This window comes from Oncorhynchus keta, chromosome 1, assembly GCF_023373465.1.
Source record: "Oncorhynchus keta strain PuntledgeMale-10-30-2019 chromosome 1, Oket_V2, whole genome shotgun sequence".
In the NCBI taxonomy this organism is placed as follows: Eukaryota; Metazoa; Chordata; class Actinopteri; order Salmoniformes; family Salmonidae; genus Oncorhynchus; species Oncorhynchus keta.
The window spans coordinates 92,628,094-92,647,171 of NC_068421.1; the positions used below are offsets into that span (position 1 = coordinate 92,628,094).

Consider the following 19,078-nt stretch of genomic DNA (forward strand, 5'->3'; position numbering starts at 1 on the left):
TACGGAAATGTAATGAAAAACAAACCAGGTTGACCATACGGTAAATTACAGTCAAATAAGAACTGAAATCCCTCAAGACCTATAGTAAATGTAGTTTAATTAAGACACAGAACTAATAAAGTATATGATATGTAGCCTACCCAAGTTCAAGCCAACTTCTGTCATTTTCGTCACTGGCAGACTGCCAAGTGTAAAATTGAATAAATGATGGAATATGTTGGGTAAAACAAAGTGTAGAACTGCCAGCAGTAAATTAAGGAAGCTTTTCTGTATCATAATCATTTTTATTAATCAAATACACCATACTGGAGCAAATGTCTCTGAAAATATCACAAATAGATTTTTCTTTCATTCATGAATTTATAGGGTTGGTGAAAATCTCTACATTAGTGACTGTGAACATCTTTCTTTTGTTAAGCCATGGGTTCAGGTTTAGGTTCAGGTTTAGGTTCAGGTTCAGGTTCAGGTTCAGGTTGCGAGGAGAGGAGTCGGGGTTAAGGAAGAGGAAAGACCAACACCAACATTGGCTGTGTGCAGTAGATCATCTGTGTCGATGAGCGGAGGTGATTCAACATGAAGAATCGTCGGTAAGTGAACAGAAACTGCCGGCCGCGGTTTGTGGTCAGAGGCGATAGGACAGACCCCTGCTGCACACGGCCCACATTCGTTATGGTCTGTATGGTCCATTAGGCTGTGTCAGGAGCAGAATGTACTGTGAGCCACGTCAGGACAAAAACATTTACATGCATACATACATGGTAGTTTTACAAATACACCAAGAGAATGCTCATCGTAATGGTATTACGTTTCCACAAAAAAAGCCACAGATATTTTTTAACCTAGTCTTGTTTTATATACCACCAAAATAGAAACACAGTCTCTTCACAACACTTCAAATAATGAACAAGCGAATATCAGGTTGGAAGGCAAGTAGGAGGTAAAAATAAGAGGGATACATTAAAAGGAGACAGTCGTTTCTTTCCCCCGATAATAAAAACAAAAAACAAATGTACAACTGTGTGCAGATTTGAAAAAACAACCGCAACTTGATTTAGCTTCATTTTGTATTTTTCTCTCTTTCTTTGTCTCGTTCTGTCCATCCTCAAATCGGTTCCTCTTCCTCTCTTTCTCAGTGTCCCTCCAGTTCTGATCAAGTCTACTTTCAGTCCAGTGTCAGAATCATGGAGTCCTCAGAATCACATCTCAGGCGTATCATAAGCGTGGGGGGGTATGTCCTCCCGTAAAAGGGAGTTAGGGTGGGGACGAGGGTGGGTGTTGTACAGAGAGAAGCGGGGGGGTATGTCCTCCCGTAAAAGGGAGTTAGGGTGGGGACGAGGACGGGTGTTGTACAGAGAGAAGCGGGGGGGTATGTCCTCCCGTAAAAGGGAGTTAGGGTGGGGACGAGGGTGGGTGTTGTACAGAGAGAAGCGGGGGGGTATGTCCTCCCGTAAAAGGGAGTTAGGGTGGGGACGAGGGTGGGTGTTGTACAGAGAGAAGCGGGGGTCTTGGTAGATTGAGGAGGCTGCCTGGGGGCTCAGGTAAGAGTCTGGGTGCCTGGAGAGCAGGGGGGGGGAGGGGCTGGGGGCAGGGCAGGGCAGGGGGGATGGTACAGGGATCCAGAAAGTAGTGGGTGACAATAAGCTAGGGTTAAAATGAAGGCACGCATCCTGCTTCTTGCACACCTTGCTCCTAACACACCTGAGAGACAGGGACAAAGAGAAGAAAAGTTAGAAGTTGCAGAATGTTGAGAAATTTAGAAAAAAAAGGGCATAATAAGTTTAACTGGAAATTCAATTTACAAAAAAGATACACGAAAACAATAATTAACAATCTTCACTTCTCCGGGTCTTACTGATATTTAGTATTTAGTATTTATTAGGATCCCCAATTAGCTGTCGCCAAGGCTACGCTTTCATTGGGTCCAAAAAGGAAACAAAACACAACAAATAAAATACATAAAGATAAAATAGACACAGCACTACATTTACATTACAATTTAGTCATTCAGCAGACGTTCCCAGCGACCAACAGCAAGCGCATTCATCTAAAGATAACCACATGTCACAGTCGTATCACAACCAAGTATCACGTATCACTACATAATACAATACAAAATATAATACATAATACAATACAAAATATAATACAAAATGCATACAACTGTCTCTTCACATTCCCCGTCATACCGTAAGGTATTTTTTAAATCTGTTTTATTTTTAAATCTGGTTTTATGGGTAGCTTGAGTTATCTGGGGTGGCAGAGAGTTCCATGTAGTCATGGTTCTATTATAACTGTGTGTTTCCCAGCCTCTGTTCTGGACCTGGTTGCATGTCTTGTGTTCCATCCTACTTTCCTTGTGTTGTAACGATGAGTGTCCGAACTGTGTGTCAACTACTTGAACAGACAGTTCGGTATCATCAACACATCAATACCTCACACAAAGAACAATGGTGATGCGGGTCAATCTCTTTGAGCCAAGAGAGACTGACATGCATGTCATTGACATTCGTCCTCCATATACAACTAAGTGCAATACGTGCTGCTCTGTTACGGACCAGCTGCAATTTGCCTACGTTCTTCTTTGCGGCACCTGACCACCCCAACTGGACAGTAGTCCAGGTGCGACAAAACTAGGGTCTATCTGGTTTAACGGGGATATCGTGAAACACCTCTAGGATGGAAAGACCACTTCCCACTTTAGTATCCATTTCGTCTAAAGGTTTTGACCATGATAGCTTGATATCAAAGAGGACACCCAGCAGTTTAGTCTCAAGTCTCTCAATAGACAATTTATTCAATAATAGATCCATTTACGGTTGAGCGAGTAATTTGTCCCAAGGAATATGCTTTTAGATTTGAGATATTTATCACCAGCCTATAGCTAGTTACCCATTCTAAAATTAACTGGAGCTCTATGTCAAGGGTGTCAGCCACTTATTTTACTGTTGTAGCTGCTGAGTTATCAGCATACATGGACACACAGGCTTGATTCAAGGTCAGTGGTAGGTCATTAGTAAACACAGAAAACATTAATGGTCATTAAAGCACTCACAAACTTCTACAGATGCACAATCGAGAGCATCCTGGCGGGCTGTATCACCGCCTGGTACGGCAACTGCTCCGCCCTCAACCGTAAGGCTCTCCAGAGGGTAGTGAGGTCTGCACAACGCATCACCGGGGGCAAACTACCTGCCCTCCAGGACACCTACACCACCCGATGTTACAGGAAGGCCCTAAAGATCATCAAGGACATCAACCACCCGAACCACTGCCTGTTCACCCCGCTATCATCCAGAAGGCGAGGTCAGTACAGGTGCATCAAAGCTGGGACCGAGAGACTGAAAAACAGCTTCTATCTCAAGGCCATCAGACTGTTAAACAGCCACCACTAACATTGAGTGGCTGCTGCCAACACACTGTCATTGACACTGACCCAACTCCAGCCACTTTAATAATGGGAATTGATGGGAAATGATGTAAATATATCACTAGCCACTTTAAACAATGCTACCTTATATAATGTTACTTACCCTACATTGTTCATCTCATATGCATACGTATATACTGTACTCTACATCATCGACTGCATCCTTATGTAATCATGTATCATGTATCACTAGCCACTTTAACTATGCCACTTTGTTTACTTTGTCTACATACTCATCTCATATGTATATACTGTACTCGATACCATCTACTGTATGCTGCTCTGTACCATCACTCATTCATATATCCTTATGTACATATTCCTTATCCCCTTACACTGTGTATAAGACAGTAGTTTTGGAATTGTTAGTTAGATTACTTGTTGGTTATCACTGCATTGTCGGAACTAGAAGCACAAGCATTTCGCTACACTCGCATTAACATCTGCTAACCATGTGTATGTGACAAATAAAATTTGATTTGATTTGATTTGGTCCAAGCCGGCTGCCCTGCGGTACACCACACTTAAGAGAGGCTTCCATTAAAGAAAACCCTCTGTGTTCTATTAGCTATGTAACTGTCCATCCATGATAAGGCAGAGGATGCTATATTTTCAAGCAATATGTTATGATCAATGATAGCAATGATATCAATTGTTTGCATGTCATTCCTGTTTGCTAATAATGTCTACAAAAAAAGTTATTAAAGTGGTTGGCAATATCAAAGGGTTTTGTTATGAACAAGCCATCTGCCTCAATGAAGGATGGAGCTTTTCTACCTAGAATTTCATTTAATGTATTCCAGAGCTTTTTTACTATCATTCTTTATATAATTTATTTGTTCCATGGTATAGTTTCTTCTTCTTTTTTTGATTAACTTAGTTACGTGATTTCTCAATTCACTGTATGTTTGCCAATCTCATATGGTGACATTCTTATTTGCCATTCCCTTGTCATTCCCTTAGCCTCCTCCTTCTCAGTCATACAGCATCAATGTTTCAAAATGGCCTCTATATTTCTTGTGTCTGTCTTATGAAGATTCTACTCACTTTTGTCAGCTCCTTTTAAAGCCTGCACTTCATTTATAGATCAGTGAGGCTTTGTGAGCCATCTGCTGCCCTATTTCCTCTGCATTAACTTTAAAGCACATTTATAAAAAAGTGAGTATGTTGTCTTATAACTATAACGACGCTCTAACAAACACAATCCCAAGAGTATTGACAAAGTTCTTTGTGAAGTAGAAAAATACAGAGGAACAAAGACAATTAGAATGTGTCTGAGGAACCATTCTATTCTGTTCTGCTGTCAGAACAGTCAGAACTTTTTTTCTCTCTCCATATTTCTCTTTTTTTGGTTTTTAAGATTCTAGGGGGCAATTTACATCCCCTGGTCTTCAATTCGCTGCAACCACTGAGAAGGCTTTAGTCTACTAGTAATTGCGAAGCCCCACTTTGGGGCTAATTAGAGTGCTGTAGCTGACTGGGACGGTCTGGTTCCCCAGAGTTCAGGCACTGGATGAGAAAGAAAGGTTATTTGTCTGTCCTGAACAAAGTGATTAGGGTGAAGCCGGGAAGCTACTTAATAAATGAGCATCAAATGTCCTGCGCTGCTGCCGTCGCCACCGACAACACCAATTATGTCACAGAGAAAAATCACACAATGTTTTGTGCTGTTGAGACCGCTGGAAGTGTTACAACCACTCTGTGTTTTCTAAAGTACTGTTCTTTAAAACTGAATAGGAGGAGGAAGGCCACACACAATTAGGGGTCCTATACTCCTGAATGCATCCTGAATGCATCCTGAATGCATCCTGAATGCATCCTGAATGCATCCTGAATGCATCCTAATAAGGGAAAATAATATTCTCCTGAATGCATCCTGGATCCATCCCAATACGGGAAAATAATATTCTCCTGAATGCATCCTGGATCCATCCCAATACGGGAAAATAATATTCTCCTGAATGCATCCTGGATCCATCCCAATACAGGAAAATAATATTCTCCTGAATGCATCCTGGATCCATCCCAATACAGGAAAATAATATTCTCCTGAATGCATCCTGGATCCATCCCAATACAGGAAAATAATATTCTCCTGAATGCATCCTGGATCCATCCCAATACAGGGAAATAATATTCTCCTGAATGCATCCTAATAAGGGAAAATAATATTCTCCTGAATGCATCCTGGATCCATCCCAATACAGGAAAATAATATTCTCCTGAATGCATCCTAATAAGGGGAAATAATATTCTCCTGAATGCATCCTGGATCCATCCCAATACAGGAAAATAATATTCTCCTGAATGCATCCTGGATCCATCCCAATACAGGAAAATAATATTCTCCTGAATGCATCCTGGATCCATCCCAATACAGGAAAATAATATTCTCCTGAATGCATCCTAATAAGGGAAAATAATATTCTCCTGAATGCATCCTGGATCCATCCCAATACAGGAAAATAATATTCTCCTGAATGCATCCTGGATCCATCCCAATACAGGAAAATAATATTCTCCTGAATGCATCCTGGATCCATCCCAATAAGGGAAAATAATATTCTCCTGAATGCATCCTGGATCCATCCCAATACGGGAAAATAATATTCTCCTGAATGCATCCTGGATCCATCCCAATACGGGGAAATAATATTCTCCTGAATGCATCCTGGATCCATCCCAATACGGGAAATAATATTCTCCTGAATGCATCCTGGATCCATCCCAATACGGGAAATAATATTCTCCTGAATGCATCCTGGATCCATCCCAATACGGGAAAATAATATTCTCCTGAATGCATCCTAATAAGGGAAAATAATATTCTCCTGAATGCATCCTGGATCCATCCCAATACAGGAAAATAATATTCTCCTGAATGCATCCTAATAAGGGGAAATAATATTCTCCTGAATGCATCCTGGATCCATCCCAATACGGGAACATAATATACATTCAATAAAGTGCCTCCTCAGCAAGATCATTTTAAGTGTGTGTGTGTGTGTGTGTGTGTGTTTAATAATTCTCTCTCTCGCTCCTATAATTAAAGCACCGGAGCCAATATTCAGATTGCATTTTAGCATTAATAATTCAGCTGGTTTCACTGCAATTGATGTTGAAGCATCAATAAACAATGAGTCCTCATATTTACTGCAGACCGCGTGGTGAGAGAGACGTGGTGGTGGAGGGGTGAGCGTGAGGCTTAAACAGACATTTAAAATTAAGCCAGATAATGCAAAGGCTTTCAATTTGAATGTGAGCTGCTCTTAGTGCTGATTTGTAAAAAAAAAAAAAAAAAAAGTGACGAGGCCCTAAAAGGCCTGGTGATGGAGGGAGGGAGAGGAGGGAGAGGAGGAGGGCTTAATGGAGGGAGGGAGCTCCCTCGCAGCTCCACTCAAGGTAATAAATGTATGGTCCTACTCCCAACAATATCACTCCTCTCTTTCAGTAAGACACACACACACACACACACACACACACACACACACACACACACACACACACACACACACACACACACACACACACACACACACACACACACACACACACACACACACACACACAAACAAACACACACACACACACACACACACACTCACACACACACACACACACACACACACGAACAAACAAAGGAACGCATGCAGTCAACTCACGCAACGGGGCGGACCCCCCACACACACACACACACACCCCCCCACACACACACACACACACTACGAACAAAGGGACGCACGCAGTCAACTCACACAACGAGACGGACCCACACACACACAAAATGTCCTCTGATACACCCAGATGAAGCACTAATAAAACTGTGTTATGACCCAACGATATGAGCACCTACTGGCACGACACAGACAGAAAGAGGGGAATAAAGTAATGTTATACTAACGTCATTATATAACATTAAACTAATGTTATTATGTTTGTAGAGTAAATGGGTGGTCTGGCTGACATTGCTTCAGCTGGAGGGGGTGGGGTGGGGGGGGGATAAAAACCCTAAACCAGGACAAGCCCCAGATAACTAAATAGCTGGAACTTTGGTAGCATCTCTATGACTAGCCTGTTCATAATGCATTAGAAGTTCATTTATAACGTTGTGTTGTGTGTTATTGTGCATTTTATGAAACAGCGATTATTCATATAGAATGTTACACAAACGTTTTACTCATCGCTATGGCAGGGTGGCCTAGTGAGGCAGGGTGGCCTAGTGAGGCAGGGTGGCCTAGTGAGGCAGGGTGGCCTAGTGAGGCAGGGTGGCCTAGTGAGGCAGGGTGGCCTAGTGAGGCAGGGTGGCCTAGTGCGGCAGGGTGGCCTAGTGCGGCATGGTGGCCTAGTGAGGCAGGGTGGCCTAGTGAGGCAGGGTGGCCTAGTGAGGCAGGGTGGCCTAGTGAGGCATGGTGGCCTAGTGCGGCAGGGTGGCCTAGTGCGGCAGGGTGGCCTAGTGCGGCAGGGTATCCTGGTGGGGCAGGGTGGCCTGGTGCGGCAGGGTGGCCTGGTGCGGCAGGGTGGCCTGGTGCGGCAGGGTGGCCTGGTGGGGCAGGGTGGCCTGGTGGGGCAGGGTGGCCTGGTGGGGCAGGGTGGCCTGGTGCGGCAGGGTATCCTGGTGGGGCAGGGTGGCCTAGAGCGGCAGGGTATCCTGGTGGGGCAGGGTGGCCTGGTGCGGCAGGGTATCCTGGTGCGGCAGGGTGGCCTAGTGCGGCAGGGTATCCTGGTGGGGCAGGGTGGCCTGGTGCGGCAGGGTGGCCTGGTGCGGCAGGGTGGCCTAGTGCGGCAGGGTATCCTGGTGGGGCAGGGTGGCCTGGTGCGGCAGGGTGGCCTAGAGCGGCAGGGTATCCTGGTGCGGCAGGGTGGCCTAGTGCGGCAGGGTGGCCTGGTGCGGCAGGGTGGCCTGGTGCGGCAGGGTATCCTGGTGGGGCAGGGTGGCCTAGAGCGGCAGGGTATCCTGGTGGGGCAGGGTGGCCTGGTGCGGCAGGGTATCCTGGTGCGGCAGGGTGGCCTAGTGCGGCAGGGTATCCTGGTGGGGCAGGGTGGCCTGGTGCGGCAGGGTGGCCTGGTGTGGCAGGGTGGCCTAGTGCGGCAGGGTATCCTGGTGGGGCAGGGTGGCCTGGTGCGGCAGGGTGGCCTGGTGCGGCAGTGTGGCCTGGTGCGGCAGGGTGGCCTAGAGCGGCAGGATATCCTGGTGCGGCAGGGTGGCCTAGTGCGGCAGGGTGGCCTGGTGCGGCAGGGTGGACTGGTGCGGCAGGGTGGACTGGTGCGGCAGGGTGGACTGGTGCGGCAGGGTGGCCTGGTGCGGCAGGGTGGCCTGGTGCGGCAGGGTGGCCTAGTGCGGCAGGGTATCCTGGTGGGGCAGGGTGGCCTGGTGCGGCAGGGTGGCCTGGTGCGGCAGGGTGGCCTGGTGCGGCAGGGTGGCCTAGAGCGGCAGGGTGTCCTGGTGCGGCAGGGTGGCCTAGTGCGGCAGGGTGGCCTGGTGCGGCAGGGTGGCCAGGTGCGGCAGGGTGGCCTGGTGCGGCAGGGTGGCCTGGTGCGGCAGGGTGGCCTAGTGCGGCAGGGTGGCCTGGTGCGGCCAGGTGCGGCAGGGTGGCCTGGTGCGGCCAGGTGCGGCTGGGTGGCCTAGTGCGGCAGGGTGGCCTAGTGCGGCTGGGTGGCCTAGTGCGGCTGGGTGGCCTAGTGCGGCTGGGTGGCCTAGTGCGGCTGGGTGGCCTAGTGCGGCTGGGTGGCCTAGTGCGGCAGGGTGGCCTAGTGCGGCTGGGTGGCCTGGTGCGGCTGGGTGGCCTGGTGCGGCTGGGTGGCCTAGTGCGGCTGGGTGGCCTAGTGCGGCAGGGTGGCCTGGTGCGGCAGGGTGGCCTAGTGCGGCAGGGTGGCCTAGTGCGGCAGGGTGGCCTAGTGGTTAGAGCATTGGACTAGTAACTGAAAGGTTGCAAGTTCTAATCCCAGAGCTGACAAGGTAAAAATCTGTCGTTCTGCCCCTGAACAGGCAGTTAACCCACTGTTCCTAGGCTGTCATTGAAAATAAGAATTTGTTCTTAACTGACTTGCCTTGTTTAAAAAAAAAAATGTACATTTCTATAACTTGCTATAAGCATGTGTTGAACCTTTTTATCATTTCGTTACAAAACAAAAAAAGATGCTTTTCGTCATCGTAAAAAACAGAGATCTGTGATGAACCCGCGGGCCTGCACCGTCACGTCTCAGACCTGGTACTGGATGTAATAAATCGACTCAGGCCCGACTGCCACTCATAATGATGGAAAACCAACCGAATGATGGAAAAATCTATCCCCCCCATCCAAAATTAAAATTCATCTTTGGTCAATAAGATGTAATATCTGTTGCAGCGCTGCTTTCAGTAAAGAGTAAATGAATCAATGTCGTCAATACATAATCATAAGTATGAAAAAGGTTGTGGGAGATAATTAGGTTTTTTATAGCTGCCTGCAGCCACACCCCTTGTTTCCTGGTGTCTGGCTTGGCATAGAATGTCATATTCTTTGAAGGGGATGATAGTTGCTGTAACAAATTCGCTCCCGATTGTATGACACTGCACTTTTCCTCGTCTGGCCCCAAAGCCCTGACAGCTACAGGTAACCTGTGTGGATACAGGAAGTAACTAGAAGAGCCATGTTTTTTTTTGTTTAACAACAAAACAAACAAACAAAAAACTCCCTGATTCATGATGTCGTTGTTATTTCATTTGAAAGTTCTCTAATATTATCTTGTATATTTTGTATAAAATAAAAAAAGGTGCTGAGTTTTGATTTTTGTTTCCGTAACACAAAACAAAAGATGAGGGGTTCAAGCTAGTTGTCATTCATTAGCTGACAGACAGAGGGTTACGTTAGGTAGGTTTCCAGCCTGATAGAAGACCTTTAGGTCAACATGTTACAGTCTTTCTCTCAGGCTACGGGAGTGACAAGTGGCATCCCAGTTTGAGAACAACTGGCCAACGACCTCCAGTGCTCAAGCTACAAACACCGTCATGTATTAGCTAGCTAGCATACCATATTACCACCATACTGAGGGACCTCACCATACCATATTATCACCATACCATATTACCACCATACTGAGGGACCTCACCATATTACCACCATACTGAGAGATCTCACCATATTACCACCATACTGAGGGACCTCACCATATTACCACCATACTGAGGGACCTCACCATATTACCACCATACTGAGGGACCTCACCATATTACCACCATACTGAGGGACCTCACCATATTACCACCATACTGAGAGATCTCACCATATTACCACCATACTGAGGGACCTCACCATATTACCACCATACTGAGGGACCTCGACATACCATATTATCACCATACCATATTACCACCATACTGAGGGACCTCACCATACCATATTATCACCATACCATATTACCACCATACTGAGGGACCTCACCATACCATATTATCACCATACCATATTATCACCATACCATATTACCACCATACTGAGGGACCTCACCATACCATATTATCACCAAACCATATTACCACCATACTGAGGGACCTCACCATACCATATTACCACCATACTGAGGGACCTCACCATACCATATTACCACCATACTGAGGGACCTCACCATACCATATTACCACCATACTGAGGGACCTCACCATACCATATTACCACCATACTGAGGGACCTCACCATACCATATTACCACCATACTGAGGGACCTCACCATACCATATTACCACCATACTGAGGGACCTCACCATACCATATTACCACCATACTTAGGTGCTGATACGGTATGTATTGTGATTCTCTCAATTCTACATGTACAGTGTAATACAGTGGCTAGTGAAAGTATTCACCCCCTTGGCATTTTTACTATTTTGTTGCCTTTCAACCTGGAATAAAAAAAAGCAATTGTGGTTTGTATCATTTGATTTACACAACATACTTAGAAGATGCTATATATTTTTCATTGTGAAAAAAGCAAGAAATAAGACAAAAAAATAACTATTCACCCCCCCCAAAGTCAATACTTTGTAGAGCCACCTTTTGCAGCAATTACAGCTGCAGGTCTCTTGGGGTACATCTCTATAAGCTTGGCACATCTAGCCACTGGGATTTTTGCCCATTCCTCAAGGATAAACTGCTCCAGCTCCTTCAAGTTGGATGGGTTCCGCTGGTGTACAGCAATCTTTAAGTCATACCACAGATCCTCAATTGGATTGAGGTCTGGGCTTTGACTAGGTCATTCCAAGACATTTAAATGTTTCCCCTTGAGTGTTGCTTTAGCAGTATGCTTAGGGTCATTTTCCTGCTGGAAGGTGAACCTCCGTCCCAGTCTCAAATCTCTGGAAGACTGAAACAAGTTTCCCACAATAATTTCCCTGTATTTAGCGCCATCCATCATTCCTTCAATTCCGACCAGTTTCCCAGTCCCTGCCGATGAAAAACATGCCCACAGCATGATGCTGCCACCACCATGCTTCACTGTAGGGATGCTGCCACCACCATGCTTCACCGTAGGGATGGGGTTCTCGGAGTGATGAAAGGTGTTGCGTGTGCGCCAGACATAGTGTTTATCTTGATGGCCAAAAAGCTCACTTTTAGTCTCATCTGACCAAAGTACTGTCTTCCATATGTTTGGGGAGTCTCCCACATGCTTTTAGGCAAACACTTTTAAGCAATGTTTTTTTTTCTGGCCACTCTTCTGTAAAGCCCAACTCTGTGGAGTGAACGGCTTAAAGTGGTCCTATAGACAGATACTCCAATCTCCGCTGTGGAGCTTTGCAGCTCCTTCAGGGTTATCTTTGGTCTCTTTGTTGCCTCTCTGACTAATGCCCTCCTTTCCTGGTCTGTGAGTTTTGGTGGGCGGCCATCTCTTGGCAGGTTTGTTGTGGAGCCATAATCTTTCCATTTTTAATGAATTTAATGGTGCGCCGAGGGATGGTCAAAGTTTTGGATATTTTTTTATCACCCAACCCTGATCTGTACTCCTCTACAATGTTGTCCCTGACCTGTTTGGAGAGCTCCTTGGTCTTCATGGTGCTGCTTGCTTGGTGGTGTTGCAGACTCTTGGGCCTTTCAGAGCAGGTGTATATATACTGAGATCATGTGACAGATCATGTGACACTTAGATTGCACACAGGTGGACTTTATTGAACGAATTATGTGACTTCTGAAGGTAATTGGTTGCACCAAATGATCAGTCATGGAAATAAAAATGCTGAAAACATGTTGGAAGATGCTCAGTCACTTCACCCCTACCTATATGTACAATGTACTCGGTACCGATACACCCTGTATATAGCCTCGTTATTGTCTTATTTTTTAATTATTTTTTTTACTTTAGTTTATTTAGTAAATATTTTCTTAACTCTTCTTGAACTACACTGTTGGTTAAGGGCTTGTAAGTGAGCATTATACTGTAAAGTCTACACTGTTGGTTAAGGGCTTGTAAGTGAGCATTATACTGTAAAGTCTACACTGTTGGTTAAGGGCTTGTAAGTGAGCATTATACTGTAAAGTCTACACTGTTGGTTAAGGGCTTGTAAGTGAGCATTTCACTGTAAAGTCTACACTGTTGGTTAAGGGCTTGTAAGTGAGCATTATACTGTAAAGTCTACACTGTTGGTTAAGGGCTTGTAAGTGAGCATTTCACTGTAAAGTCTACACTGTTGGTTAAGGGCTTGTAAGTGAGCATTATACTGTAAAGTCTACACTGTTGGTTAAGGGCTTGTAAGTGAGCATTATACTGTAAAGTCTACACTGTTGGTTAAGGGCTTGTAAGTGAGCATTATACTGTAAAGTCTACACTGTTGGTTAAGGGCTTGTAAGTGAGCATTTCACTGTAAAGTCTACACTGTTGGTTAAGGGCTTGTAAGTGAGCATTATACTGTAAAGTCTACACTGTTGGTTAAGGGCTTGTAAGTGAGCATTATACTGTAAAGTCTACACTGTTGGTTAAGGGCTTGTAAGTGAGCATTTCACTGTAAAGTCTACACTGCTGGTTAAGGGCTTGTAAGTGAGCATTTCACTGTAAAGTCTACACTGTTGGTTAAGGGCTTGTAAGTGAGCATTACACTGTAAAGTCTACACTGTTGGTTAAGGGCTTGTAAGTGAGCATTATACTGTAAAGTCTACACTGCTGGTTAAGGGCTTGTAAGTGAGCATTATACTGTAAAGTCTACACTGCTGGTTAAGGGCTTGTAAGTGAGCATTATACTGTAAAGTCTACACTGTTGGTTAAGGGCTTGTAAGTGAGCATTATACTGTAAAGTCTACACTGCTGGTTAAGGGCTTGTAAGTGAGCATTTCACTGTAAAGTCTACACTGTTGGTTAAGGGCTTGTAAGTGAGCATTATACTGTAAAGTCTACACTGCTGGTTAAGGGCTTGTAAGTGAGCATTATACTGTAAAGTCTACACTGTTGGTTAAGGGCTTGTAAGTGAGCATTATACTGTAAAGTCTACACTGTTGGTTAAGGGCTTGTAAGTGAGCATTATACTGTAAAGTCTACACTGCTGGTTAAGGGCTTGTAAGTGAGCATTATACTGTAAAGTCTACACTGCTGGTTAAGGGCTTGTAAGTGAGCATTATACTGTAAAGTCTACACTGCTGGTTAAGGGCTTGTAAGTGAGCATTATACTGTAAAGTCTACACTGTTGGTTAAGGGCTTGTAAGTGAGCATTATACTGTAAAGTCTACACTGTTGGTTAAGGGCTTGTAAGTGAGCATTATACTGTAAAGTCTACACTGCTGGTTAAGGGCTTGTAAGTGAGCATTATACTGTAAAGTCTACACTGTTGGTTAAGGGCTTGTAAGTGAGCATTATACTGTAAAGTCTACACTGTTGGTTAAGGGCTTGTAAGTGAGCATTATACTGTAAAGTCTACACTGTTGGTTAAGGGCTTGTAAGTGAGCATTATACTGTAAAGTCTACACTGTTGGTTAAGGGCTTGTAAGTGAGCATTATACTGTAAAGTCTACACTGTTGGTTAAGGGCTTGTAAGTGAGCATTATACTGTAAAGTATACACTGTTAGTTAAGGGCTTGTAAGTGAGCATTATACTGTAAAGTCTACACTGCTGGTTAAGGGCTTGTAAGTGAGCATTATACTGTAAAGTCTACACTGTTGGTTAAGGGCTTGTAAGTGAGCATTTCACTGTAAAGTCTACACTGTTGGTTAAGGGCTTGTAAGTGAGCATTATACTGTAAAGTCTACACTGTTGGTTAAGGGCTTGTAAGTGAGCATTATACTGTAAAGTCTACACTGTTGGTTAAGGGCTTGTAAGTGAGCATTATACTGTAAAGTCTACACTGTTGGTTAAGGGCTTGTAAGTGAGCATTTCACTGTAAAGTCTACACTGTTGGTTAAGGGCTTGTAAGTGAGCATTATACTGTAAAGTCTACACTGTTGGTTAAGGGCTTGTAAGTGAGCATTATACTGTAAAGTCTACACTGTTGGTTAAGGGCTTGTAAGTGAGCATTATACTGTAAAGTCTACACTGTTGGTTAAGGGCTTTACTGTAAAGTCTACACTGTGAGCATTTATACTGTAAAGTCTACACTGCTGGTTAAGGGCTTGTAAGTGAGCATTATACTGTAAAGTCTACACTGTTGGTTAAGGGCTTGTAAGTGAGCATTATACTGTAAAGTCTACACTGTTGGTTAAGGGCTTGTAAGTGAGCATTTCACTGTAAAGTCTACACTGTTGGTTAAGGGCTTGTAAGTGAGCATTATACTGTAAAGTCTACACTGTTGGTTAAGGGCTTGTAAGCATTATACTGTAAAGTCTACACTGTTGGTTAAGGGCTTGTAAGTGAGCATTTCACTGTAAAGTCTACACTGTTGGTTAAGGGCTTGTAAGTGAGCATTTACTGTAAAGTCTACACTGTTGGTTAAGGGCTTGTAAGTGAGCATTATACTGTAAAGTCTACACTGTTGGTTAAGGGCTTGTAAGTGAGCATTATACTGTAAAGTCTACACTGTTGGTTAAGGGCTTGTAAGTGAGCATTATACTGTAAAGTCTACACTGCTGGTTAAGGGCTTGTAAGTGAGCATTATACTGTAAAGTCTACACTGTTGGTTAAGGGCTTGTAAGTGAGCATTATACTGTAAAGTCTACACTGTTGGTTAAGGGCTTGTAAGTGAGCATTATACTGTAAAGTCTACACTGTTGGTTAAGGGCTTGTAAGTGAGCATTATACTGTAAAGTCTACACTGCTGGTTAAGGGCTTGTAAGTGAGCATTATACTGTAAAGTCTACACTGTTAGTTAAGGGCTTGTAAGTGAGCATTATACTGTAAAGTCTACACTGTTGGTTAAGGGCTTGTAAGGAGCATTATACTGTAAAGTCTACACTGCTGGTTAGCATTTATACTGTAAAGTCTACACTGCTGGTTAAGGCATTATACTGCTTGCTGGTTAAGGGCTTGTAGCATTATACTGTAAAGTCTACACTGTTGGTTAAGGGCTTGTAAGTGAGCATTATACTGTAAAGTCTACACTGTTGGTTAAGGGCTTGTAAGTGAGCATTATACTGTAAAGTCTACACTGCTGGTTAAGGGCTTGTAAGTGAGCATTATACTGTAAAGTCTACACTGTTGGTTAAGGGCTTGTAAGTGAGCATTATACTGTAAAGTCTACACTGTTGGTTAAGGGCTTGTAAGTGAGCATTATACTGTAAAGTCTACACTGTTGGTTAAGGGCTTGTAAGTGAGCATTATACTGTAAAGTCTACACTGTTGGTTAAGGGCTTGTAAGTGAGCATTATACTGTAAAGTCTACACTGTTGGTTAAGGGCTTGTAAGTGAGCATTATACTGTAAAGTATACACTGTTAGTTAAGGGCTTGTAAGTGAGCATTATACTGTAAAGTCTACACTGCTGGTTAAGGGCTTGTAAGTGAGCATTATACTGTAAAGTCTACACTGTTGGTTAAGGGCTTGTAAGTGAGCATTTCACTGTAAAGTCTACACTGTTGGTTAAGGGCTTGTAAGTGAGCATTATACTGTAAAGTCTACACTGTTGGTTAAGGGCTTGTAAGTGAGCATTATACTGTAAAGTCTACACTGTTAGTTAAGGGCTTGTAAGTGAGCATTATACTGTAAAGTCTACACTGCTGGTTAAGGGCTTGTAAGTGAGCATTTCACTGTAAAGTCTACACTGCTGGTTAAGGGCTTGTAAGTGAGCATTATACTGTAAAGTCTACACTGTTGGTTAAGGGCTAGTAAGTGAGCATTATACTGTAAAGTCTACACTGCTGGTTAAGGGCTTGTAAGTGAGCATTATACTGTAAAGTCTACACTGCTGGTTAAGGGCTTGTAAGTGAGCATTTCACTGTAAAGTCTACACTGCTGGTTAAGGGCTTGTAAGTGAGCATTATACTGTAAAGTCTACACTGTTGGTTAAGGGCTTGTAAGTGAGCATTATACTGTAAAGTCTACACTGTTGGTTAAGGGCTTGTAAGTGAGCATTTCACTGTAAAGTCTACACTGTTGGTTAAGGGCTTGTAAGTGAGCATTATACTGTAAAGTCTACACTGTTGGTTAAGGGCTTGTAAGTGAGCATTATACTGTAAAGTCTACACTGTTGGTTAAGGGCTTGTAAGTGAGCATTATACTGTAAAGTCTACACTGTTGGTTAAGGGCTTGTAAGTGAGCATTATACTGTAAAGTCTACACTGTTGGTTAAGGGCTTGTAAGTGAGCATTATACTGTAAAGTCTACACTGTTGGTTAAGGGCTTGTAAGTGAGCATTATACTGTAAAGTCTACACTGTTAGTTAAGGGCTTGTAAGTGAGCATTATACTGTAAAGTCTACACTGTTAGTTAAGGGCTTGTAAGTGAGCATTATACTGTAAAGTCTACACTGTTAGTTAAGGGCTTGTAAGTGAGCATTATACTGTACAGTCTACACTGTTGGTTAAGGACTTGTAAGTGAGCATTATACTGTAAAGTCTACACTGTTGGTTAAGGGCTTGTAAGTGAGCATTAAACTGTAAAGTCTACACTGTTGGTTAAGGGCTTGTAAGTGAGCATTAAACTGTAAAGTCTACACTGTTGGTTAAGGGCTTGTAAGTGAGCATTTCACTGTAAAGTCTACACTGTTGGTTAAGGGCTTGTAAGTGAGCATTATACTGTAAAGTCTACACTGTTGGTTAAGGGCTTGTAAGTGAGCATTATACTGTAAAGTCTACACTGTTGGTTAAGGGCTTGTAAGTGAGCATTTCACTGTAAAGTCTACACTGTTGGTTAAGGGCTTGTAAGTGAGCATTATACTGTAAAGTCTACACTGTTGGTTAAGGGCTTGTAAGTGAGCATTTCACTGTAAAGTCTACACTGTTGGTTAAGGGCTTGTAAGTGAGCATTATACTGTAAAGTCTACACTGTTGGTTAAGGGCTTGTAAGTGAGCATTATACTGTAAAGTCTACACTGTTGGTTAAGGGCTTGTAAGTGAGCATTATACTGTAAAGTCTACACTGTTGGTTAAGGGCTTGTAAGTGAGCATTATACTGTAAAGTCTACACTGTTGGTTAAGGGCTTGTAAGTGAGCATTATACTGTACAGTCTACACTGTTGGTTAAGGGCTTGTAAGTGAGCATTATACTGTAAAGTCTACACTGTTGGTTAAGGGCTTGTAAGTGAGCATTATACTGTAAAGTCTACACTGCTGGTTAAGGGCTTGTAAGTGAGCATTATACTGTAAAGTCTACACTGTTGGTTAAGGGCTTGTAAGTGAGCATTATACTGTAAAGTCTACACTGTTGGTTAAGGGCTTGTAAGTGAGCATTATACTGTAAAGTCTACACTGTTGGTTAAGGGCTTGTAAGTGAGCATTATACTGTAAAGTCTACACTGTTGGTTAAGGGCTTGTAAGTGAGCATTATACTGTAAAGTCTACACTGTTGGTTAAGGGCTTGTAAGTGAGCATTATACTGTAAAGTCTACACTGCTGGTTAAGGGCTTGTAAGTGAGCATTATACTGTAAAGTCTACACTGTTGGTTAAGGGCTTGTAAGTGAGCATTTCACTGTAAAGTCTACACTGTTGGTTAAGGGCTTGTAAGTGAGCATTATACTGTAAAGTCTACACTGTTGGTTAAGGGCTTGTAAGTGAGCATTATACTGTAAAGTCTACACTGTTGGTTAAGGGCTTGTAAGTGAGCATTATACTGTAAAGTCTACACTGTTGGTTAAGGGCTTGTAAGTGAGCATTATACTGTAAAGTCTACACTGTTGGTTAAGGGCTTGTAAGTGAGCATTATACTGTAAAGTCTACACTGTTGGTTAAGGGCTTGTAAGTGAGCATTATACTGTAAAGTCTACACTGTTAGTTAAGGGCTTGTAAGTGAGCATTATACTGTAAAGTCTACACTGTTAGTTAAGGGCTTGTAAGTGAGCATTATACTGTAAAGTCTACACTGTTAGTTAAGGGCTTGTAAGTGAGCATTATACTGTACAGTCTACACTGTTGGTTAAGGGCTTGTAAGTGAGCATTATACTGTAAAGTCTACACTGTTGGTTAAGGGCTTGTAAGTGAGCATTATACTGTAAAGTCTACACTGCTGGTTAAGGGCTTGTAAGTGAGCATTAAACTGTAAAGTCTACACTGCTGGTTAAGGGCTTGTAAGTGAGCATTTCACTGTAAAGTCTACACTGTTGGTTAAGG

General features: G+C 43.5%; 2 protein-coding genes across 2 annotated transcripts in view; one reads left to right on the plus strand and one right to left on the minus strand.

The window, feature by feature from the left end:
- Nucleotides 1-263: 263 nt before the first annotated feature.
- The window catches only part of lmo4b (LIM domain only 4b), a 48,037-nt gene continuing 29,222 nt past the window's right edge, over nt 264-19,078 (minus strand). Inside the window, exon 5 of the mRNA XM_052465979.1 lies at nt 264-1,698. Coding sequence (XP_052321939.1) covers nt 1,690-1,698 — 9 coding nt within the window. The 3' untranslated portion in view covers nt 264-1,689. The remainder of the gene's footprint in view (nt 1,699-19,078) is intronic.
- LOC127908265 (collagen alpha-1(I) chain-like) lies at nt 7,140-9,699 on the plus strand. Its single transcript, XM_052465977.1, has one exon. The coding sequence runs from the start codon at nt 7,613-7,615 to the stop codon at nt 9,341-9,343; it is 1,731 nt and encodes a 576-aa protein (XP_052321937.1). The 5' UTR covers nt 7,140-7,612; the 3' UTR covers nt 9,344-9,699.